This window comes from Colossoma macropomum, unplaced genomic scaffold, assembly GCF_904425465.1.
Source record: "Colossoma macropomum unplaced genomic scaffold, Colossoma_macropomum, whole genome shotgun sequence".
Taxonomy (NCBI): Eukaryota; Metazoa; Chordata; class Actinopteri; order Characiformes; family Serrasalmidae; genus Colossoma; species Colossoma macropomum.
The window spans coordinates 20,672,396-20,682,083 of NW_023494809.1; the positions used below are offsets into that span (position 1 = coordinate 20,672,396).

At 36.6% G+C, this 9,688-nt stretch overlaps 2 protein-coding genes across 2 annotated transcripts; both read left to right on the forward strand.

Annotated features, from left to right (window-relative positions):
* Positions 1–1,869: 1,869 nt before the first annotated feature.
* Positions 1,870–4,597, forward strand: LOC118798707 (cystatin-B-like). Its single transcript, XM_036558213.1, has 3 exons — positions 1,870–2,031; positions 3,822–3,923; positions 4,020–4,597. Exons 1-3 carry the CDS (start codon positions 1,957–1,959, stop codon positions 4,146–4,148), a joined length of 306 nt encoding a protein of 101 aa, XP_036414106.1. The 5' UTR covers positions 1,870–1,956; the 3' UTR covers positions 4,149–4,597.
* A 3,411-nt stretch (positions 4,598–8,008) lies between these two features.
* Positions 8,009–9,688, forward strand: LOC118798708 (cystatin-B-like). Its single transcript, XM_036558214.1, has 3 exons — positions 8,009–8,189; positions 9,054–9,155; positions 9,264–9,688. Exons 1-3 carry the CDS (start codon positions 8,121–8,123, stop codon positions 9,390–9,392), a joined length of 300 nt encoding a protein of 99 aa, XP_036414107.1. The 5' UTR covers positions 8,009–8,120; the 3' UTR covers positions 9,393–9,688.

A 9,688-nucleotide genomic window follows, 5' to 3' on the forward strand; every position in this document is an offset into this window, starting at 1 on the left:
GTAGCTCATCTGCTGCTGCACAGTTTGTGTTAGTCATCCTCTAGTCCTTAATCAGTGGTCACAGGATGCTGCCCACAGGACGCTGTTGGCTGGATATTTTTGGTTGGTGTCTGTGATTGTAGAACTACAAAGTGCACCTATATGGTAAGTGGAGCTGATAAAATGGACAATGAGCGTAGAAACAAGGAGGTGGTCATAATGTTATGCTTGATCAGTGTATTTATTTATTAATTTAAGGGTGCAATGTGTAGCATTTAGTGACATCTAGTGGTGAGGTTGCAGATTGCAGCCAACTCAATACCCCTTCTTCACCTCTACCTTTTCAAGCATGCAGTAGAACCTGCGGTGGCTGTCAGGTTTTCTGCTGTCACCTGTTCCGAATTTCGATTTGCTTCTTCATGTTTTCGTTGCTTTGTGACAAGGATTCACCCTCCCTTGCATTTTCTTGAGCTGTGTTTGGTTTGTCCATTCTGGGCTACGATAGAAACATGATCGTGCAACATGGCAGCCTCTGTTGGATGAGGAACCGCTTCCTATGTAGATATGAAGGGTTCATTCAGAGCTAACAAAAACACAGTGATTTGTAATTACAGGTGATTATGCACTAATGAACAAATGGTTTGGTATACTATATTCCATCTCTGCTAATAGATCCCCCTAAATCTTACACACTGCACCTTTAAGTTAGCCTTTGGAAGCTAATTTTTCTGCTACTTGAGTCATTATTTCAGAGAAGTAAGAAGATAAGAGGTGGGTAGTAGGCCGAACTAGTTAAATTGCAGTTACTTGTGCTGAAGCACATATTTATTGGATTTGTACTTTCAAATGATATTTCATTTATTAAAATGAAAATGTACAGCTTTTTACTTGGTTACATTTTTGTTGATGGCAGGTGACCACATCTACACAGCCTCGGCCGTTCTAGCTTTACAATTTTATTTGAAACCATTAAAAGGAGAAAAGCAGAGCCTAATAAACTTAAGTTATTACACTGATAAATGCTAGACGCTAAGAACTTCCCCTGCAGTTGTATAAGTTACTCAGTACTTCAGAAGGTACACATTAATATACACTAATATTCATTAACACTTTTTGTTTTGTTTGTTATCTAAATATTACAAACTGTTCACCAGGTATACAAGGTATAGGTAGTTCTGAGCTGAATGAAATAATAAATAGTACCCTGTAAATATGTATTTACATAAGTTTTTCGTCAAGTTATCCGCCATGAGATTTGATCACCTCTTTTGAAATATGATGAAATCTGAATATTGATTTTATTATAACTTACTTAATGACGTTATACGGTCATTTTAGAATCTCATACGACTTTGTTCATCATTCTAGACAAAACTAACACTTTTTACAGTTTTTTACAGCATTTTACAGGTTTTCTACAGCATTGGACTAATATAAATCAATTTATACAGGACTAATATATACTATATATATAAATAATCTGCCACGAGATTGGTTTCATATTACTGAAAACATCACAAACTTCTGAACACTGGTGTATATCTGATCTGTAAATGTGCTGTACAGCTAATTTTTCATCATTTTCGTCATTATTTGGAGATCTGCGAATCTGCCTCCCTGAAATCGCGCAAGGATTAAACCATCTAATAGAGAGAGGTTACAAATATCGAGACACGACTAAACTAATTCAGAGGTCTATAACAACTTATTAACATATGTATACATAAAAACAACACTAAGTAGTGTTCATATTTGAGACAGAAACAGTACATAGTTTGCTGTTCTTTGTCCACAGATCACAGGCTCACTTGTCCAAGCATTGGTCTCTCCCAGAGTCATGTGACATGACATGAAATAAAATAGAGTGAATGCCAGAGCCCGTTTTCTGGCATGCACACTCAGCGGGACTGACTACAGAGAAGCAGCAGAAGAGAAGAAGTTTAACTTACTTTTTCTGTTAAATAATATATCACAATAATGAGCGGGCCTTTGTGCGGAGGGACCTCGGAGGTGCAGGAGGCAAACGATGAAGTTCAGAGAATCTGTGATGAGGTGAGATTTGGATCAGGGTGTGTACAGTGCAGCCTTGTAGTCTCTGGAGAAGAGCTGCTGATTCTGCGAATGAAACAATGAAGCACAGACTAGATGTGAGCTACCGCAGCCCAGTCCAGTGAATACAAAGGAAAGATTATCAGGTCAAAAACTCTTTAAAGTACACAGTTCTCTATAGAACTTTAGTGGAACTTGTTAGTGCATCTAGTATCTGTCAGCAGCAGAACACAGGAAAGTTTAGGTCTCAAAATTCCTGATAGGTGTGAGCAGTCTGTGAACTGCATCGGCACAAAAGACTGAAATTAATCCCAGAAAATGAATTAGTAACTAAATGTGAAGGACTGAAATGGAACTGAAAAAGTTACTGCCTGTACATTGTTGTGACTCAGCTGTAGTAACTCACTTTAACTCCCCTGAACTCCTTACCAAGCCATCATGGTGTTAGAACTTGTTGACAACTGCTCTGTGAAATGTGCAGTGCGGGGATTTTTTTTCTGTGCATCAAGAAACAGAGAGGCAAAATTGGCACAACCACCATGAAACAGATTAGATCTTTCTATTTAATGACAAACTAATCAAATGATTGTTGTTATTATTATTATTATGCTTCATTAATGAAAACAGGCCTTGTTCAATGCGTATGTAATGACTTGTTCTCCTTAAATAACATGCTAATCAGAATTATAACAACATACATTGAATATTTACCCCATTCTTATATTGATATCCAAGTACCTTGTTCATTAAAATAATATGGCACTTCTTAAAGGGGAACTACTACTACTACTACTACTACTACTACTACCACTACTACTACTACTAATAATAATAATAATAATAATAATAAAGAGCATAAGTCATATGATCACTGTTATTATTATTATTAGTAGTAGTAGTAGTAGTGCAAATAATTATGCATCTTAAAAGTACTAAGAGTATGAGTAGAAAATCACGAGACGTTTAAAATGTGACATATATCTGATCTGTATGTGTGATGTGCTGTTATTTTTCCATAACTGATTATTTGGAGATCTGGGGGCGGCAGGGCGGGGCAGGTCTCCATTCAAAATTATTTTAAATGGTACATTGGCACCAGTTATTACCCTCTACTGAAGCAGTATTTACCCCCTAAAAAATGAACAAATAATAATACATTTAGCAAAAAGAAACACACCTGGACCCCTTTGTACAAAATAGTACACCACGATTATACTACACTTACTGTACATGCTATGCTACATTCATTAGTGTAGTATTTTATCATATTGTGATCAATTGAAGCACAATATTTCACAGTACTTTTGCAGGAAGTCAGACTGCATCCCTGTCATGGTCATGGTCACATGGAGTGCAGTTAGATCCCATTGTTTTAAAGTAAATGTGTCCCAAAATCTGAAAATCAGTGTGTAACAATAATTGTCACTACTGAAATACATTTTATAAAAATATCTTTAGATTTTATATGAGTACAGCTGTTTAAAGCTGTGCAGTCTAGTCATGCACTGGCTAGTTTTGCTCAAAATCAGCTAAAATCATCACTACTGAAACATTTGATAAAGTTTCAGTAAAGTCATGGTTAGTTTGGAAGAGACAAAATGGATTGTTCAGTCATTTGTTTTAAAGAGGTGTGAGCTACAGCAAAGCAGAATAAATTGGTAACTAAATGGAGTAAAATAGAACTGAACTCTTAAATACAAATCTGTTCAAAATGATTTAATTGGGTTCTCCATTTATATTGTGCTTTATCCACAAAGAGACACAACTTTAACAGAAATCTTTTTTACTTACAGATGAAGCCTCACGCGGAGGAGAAGGCAGGTAAAACGTTTGAAGTTTTCACTGCCAAATCTTACAAGTCACAACTTGTAGCAGGGAAGAACTATTTCATCAAGGTATGACATGAACACAAACTCCATCCTAGTAAAATATGCTTGGAATTTAAAAATCTTTAAATAACCATGTGTCACAAATGTGTTCTTCTGTTTCAGGTCCATGTAGGCGGGGATGAGTTCGTGCACCTGCGTGTTTATAAGATGCTGCCTCACGCTGGTGAAAAACTGGAGTTGCACGGCCTGCAGACGTCTAAAGCCCACCATGACCCTATTGAATACTTCTGAATTCATTTCCCCTTAACAAACCGCAGTAACATATTAACACAGGCTGTGCCAAAGAGGGGCCCTGTGTGATACTGTAACCACCGCACATATAATCACAAAATGGCTGTTGTTTATTTTGTGTTTGTACAAGTTTTATGAACGGAAAAGAAATTTGAACAGCAGCTTTTGAACCAACAGAAAGAGCTGTATAAACAACAGTCCAAATTTTCATGCTGTTTTTGGTCTTATAATTTTTTTTTTCCACATAAATATTCTACCAGACTTAACACACTTTCTTATTAACAAATACTCGCAAAATGCTAAAATATGTTAATAGGGAAATGTGACACCTGCAATATGTAGAAATATTTTTGTAATCAGAAGAATTACAGTACTTGCAGTGAAATGACTATGGAAATAAACAAACACCACAACTTCTGAGTGTGCAATAAATAATATTGATAACTCTGCTGGGACTCGTTTTTCAAATGTGGTTGTACATTTGAAAGTAAAAGTGTTGTATAAAACATGTATTATAAGACATACATCAGCATCCACACGATCAAATACCTTTGTTACAGTGACTACTTGAAAACATAATAGTGGAATGCTGACTGTACTTCAATTGTGCAATTTTGAGGTATTTGTGTTTTTATGGCTACTTTCAAATGACATTTTTACACCTTTTTTTTAGGTGTATTTGTGAAGAATATCATCTACCTTTTTCCCAGTTCCACTGTAGTTCATTAAGTTCCTAATTCCTGTTTTTTTGGGTTTAATGTCATTCTGTTGTGTTGTTTCATCTTTTTTGGGTCCAAAGAAGAGACTTACAGCCCTAAACAAATTTCACTTCCTATGCTGATAGATGCTGGACATACTATCATGTCCCCTTCCAGTACCATGAAGTCAGTGCTTTAGGAGTTTTATATGTTTATTTATTTATTTATACATTTATTTATTATACTTAAAGGTGCAGTTTGTAATATTTAGTGACATCTAGTGGTGAGGTTGCAGATTGCAACAAACTCATTACCCCTCCCTCACCCCTACCTTTTCAACAGAACCTACAGTGGCTGTAAGGTTTTCTGCTGTTGCCTGTCCCAATTTTGATTTGCTCATTCATGTTTTAATTTCTTTGTTGACGAGGATTCGCCTTCCCTTGCTTTTTCTTGTGCTAAATAACTTCGATTTGTCAAAATTTGGATTCTCAAACTTCTCACAACACAAAATGGTTAGCCAGCACCGGCAGCCGCTTCAGAGTAAAAATGTGGAAGGCGCTCTCTAAAGCCAGCGTGTGGTTTGTCCGTTCTGGGCTATTATAGAAACATTGCGGCTTCTGTTTGAAGAGGAACCGCTCCCTATGTAGATAGGAAGCGTTCATTCAAAGCTAATTAAACACAACAATTTGTAGTTACAGGTGATTATACACTAATTAAAACATGGTTTGGTATAATATATTCCATATCTGTTAATAGATTCCCCTAAATCTTACACACTGCACCTTTAAGTTAATTTTACTGCTACTTGAGTCATTATTTCAGAGAAGTAAGAAGATTAGAGGTGGGTAGTTGGCCAAAGTAGTTAAATTTACTCAGTTACTTGTACTCAAGTACATATTTATTGGATTTGTACTTTCAAATGATAATACATTTATACAAATAAAAGTATCCAGCTTTTTACTCTGCTGCATTTTACAGCATGTGACCACGACTACACAGCCTCTGCCTTTCTAGCTTTACAGTTTTATTTTTGACCATTAAAAGGAGAAGAGAGGAGCCTAATAAACTTAAGTTATTACACTGATAAATGCTAGGTGCTAAGAAGTTCCCCTTCAGTTTTAAGAGTTACTCGATACTGCAGAAGGTTTTGATCTTCTACTTTTGTTTGCTTTTTTGTGGGGGTGGGGGGTACTTTTGATTAATCACAAGATTAGGCTATTCTAACCACCTATGAGCAAGATATTTACTCGAGGATGGTTGTATCTACTTTACACATTCCTGGTCAACCTAGACTCTAATATGTGTGTACATCTTTGGTAACTCGTATCATCCCAGTTCACCTCCACTCCAACGGCAATACAGCTTATTACCATATATAACTGAAGATAAGCGCAGCACGTGTTACTAAACACTTTTTTTTACATGTTACCAAACACCATAAGAAGCACATGGCTCCTCATTACGTCACTGCATTCAAGGTAAAGGACAGATGCCTAAAAACACTCAGTTTCCATTCAGTTTATAGCTCCTTTCTGTTGGATAATTATACTTAGAAGAAATTTAAGACTTTAAAAAGGAGTGGAGTTAATGTTACATGGCCTGCAGCAATTTAAGTTCCACTTCTACAGCTTAACATTTATGAGAGAAAATGCTACAAAAGTGACCATCCTTTAAACCTACAGATGACACACATGGCAAGGGAGAAAATCTAGAAGGTAGAAAGAGCAGAAAACAGAAAATGCATTAGTCTTTTTCTACTCACCTCCTTTCACTGGAGCTACAGATGAATACAGGTGTACAGGTGTTCACATAACATCCTCATTCACAGCCGCTCTCATAACAGATAATTACCACACATGACTGAAGATAAGCGCAACACACGTTACCAAACACATTACCAAACATTTGAAGAGTGCAATACACGGAAGGCCCCCAGGGTTCGAGGGAACAAGAGTGTAGAGTTTGCAGGGTGTCAGGTACCACTGTAGTGCAAACGTGACTGAAGTTCATGTAATAAAGGTGATATGAGCTCAAATAGAAAAAAACCTCGAAAAACTGCAGCTGGCTGAGGAGTAATTTCCAAAAAAAGGAAATTTCTTTTTAAAGTCATTCAGTTTTCTGCACAAAACGTGATGTATTGGTAACGTAAAGGTCTGTATTTTGCATGAATGGACTAAGAGTTCACCCACACAGTGAAAATGACACTAAGCAAATGAACAATAAATATGACATTTATTTATTTATTCATAGGTCAGGTGAGGGAAAACTGTAAGCGCTCTGAAATCCACAGCAAGTAGGGTTTGTTAAATGGGATGAATAACAGTGATGTGCCTGGGAAATCTGTACATTTGACCCACTCATTTCATAAACGGCCATGCATATCATTATATGGACCATTCTACCAAATGAGTTCGTTTTATATCATTTTTATATAATATAATATTTTATTAACATTTTTATTTACATATATTATTAACTTTTTAAGTCTTTTAAAGCGAAGTTGAAACACTTATACTTATCATTATATCACGTTTTTTTTTTATAAAAAAACTGTGTTTAGTTATGTTTGTGTTTATCGGATCACATGAACACCTTGATTCATTAATACACTCACAGAAGAATCTAAGGCTGAGCAGATACATAATTGAGTCATTTCTGTTATGCTCATAAAGCAGCTGTAATATCGATATCACAAAACCCAAATATCACAATAACGATTAATAAACAGTATGATTCCTTACACATTAGACACATTAGCTAGAATCCATAGTGTAAGTCTATTACTGCAACATAGAGAGTGGATTTTTTAGGTACAGTGTCAAGGCACAAAGTAAAATTCTGAAAGGTTTTGTACGTTTAGAAGGGACTTTTATTTTGACAGAAATCCGCGGCTGTTGTGCTTAAGCGTGGCTAGAATCGGAGAGAGAGAGAGAGAGAGAGAAAGAGAGAGAGAGAGAGAGAGAGAAAGAGAGAGAGAGAGAGAGAGAGACTAAATTACAGTTGTACAGTCTGATCACGGTGGTTATTATGCCTCTGCGCGGAGGAACCTCTGAGGAGAAGGAAGCGGATGATGCCGTTCAGAAGGCACAAAGTAAAATTCTGAAAGGTTTTGTACGTTTAGAAGGGACTTTTATTTTGACAGAAATCCGCGGCTGTTGTGCTTAAGCGTGGCTAGAATCGGAGAGAGAGAGAGAGAGAGAGAGAGAGAGAGAGAGAGAGAGAGAGAGAGAGAGAGACTAAATTACAGTTGTACAGTCTGATCACGGTGGTTATTATGCCTCTGCGCGGAGGAACCTCTGAGGAGAAGGAAGCGGATGATGCCGTTCAGAAGATCTGTGATGAGGTCAGTTTTGGATGAGGGCCTGCAAAGAGGAGGAAAACGCTGATTCATGAAAACTACTGAGAGCAAGAATGAAATAGCTAATAAATATCCTTACAGAACAGCAGTGGAGCTTTCTGAAGTCAACATCTACACAATTATTGACAAAAAGACATTATTGTGTTGTATTGATAACATTTTATTCATTTAATTGACACTGTACTAATAAAAGCTCAAGTTACAGTATAATATAATGTAATTTAATATGATAATATGTTCAGTACTTGTTAGACCACCTTTCATTTATTTAGTATCCAGTGAAAAAGGCCATTAAATAAAAGATGTGTAAGATGTGGTACACCACCAAAACTGTCCCAGTTTTATCTTCAGATAAACAGCACTCAAATCTTTGAGAGAGAGGAGAAAATCAAGCTCCACTCTTTCCTCAGATCTGAAATAATCCACAGCCATCCTTCCACTGTAGACAACTCAACACTGTGAGTCTGAAAGGATGTGTAGAAGCCCTTACTGAGAAACAGACACAAAAGAAGAACATTTGCAAATCAGACAAAGAAACTGCTGGTGTTCTCAGAACAATGTACTGACCACCCCAGAGTCCAGACTCCAACATCACTGAATGTGTTTGGGATTATTTGGATTGTAACAAGTGGAAAATGCCAACAACTTCTAAGACTGAACTTTGGAAGTGTGGAGAAAAACTGACAATAATGGAACCAGAAAATTGTGATATATTTAGTTGTTAGTGTAATTCTATATAATATGAATTTGTAGAGTTATGTTTTAATTGTGTACAGATGAGTTAAATGAGAAAACCATGCTCTCCAAGAATATTGTGCTTCAAAAAGTAATTATCTTTCTTTTTTAAAGATGAAACCTCATGTGGAGGAGAAGGCGGGTAAAACGTTTGACGTTTTCGTAGCAAAATCTTACAGGTCACAAGTTGTAGCAGGGAGGAACTATTTCATCAAGGTACGACATGAACACGCGTCTGTAATCTTTAAATAATGCAGAGTCTTCTGAAAAGTATCTATGACCGTTGTCATTGCATGTTTTCACAAATGTGTTCTCCTGTTTCAGGTCCATGTAGGTGGTGATGAGTTCGTGCACCTGCGTGTTTATAAGATGCTGCCTCACGCTGGTGAAAAACTGGAGTTGCACGGCCTGCAGACGCCTAAAGCCCACCATGACCCTATTGAATACTTCTGAACTCAATTTTCCCTTAACAAACCACACTAACATATTAACACAGGCTGTGCCAAAGAGGGACCCTGTTTTCACAAATGGACAAAAAGTGAGCTGAGACTTTTGAACAAAGACTTCTGAACTAACAAAAAGCTGATCAAAATGTCAGCCCATGTTTTCATGCTATTACATAAATACTCTACAGACTTTCACAGATACAGCTTAACCACAAATACGTGTTAAAGGACATATATGACATACGCAAAATGTGGATATATACTTGTGTTTATAATGAAATACATTAAATGAAATCAATGAAA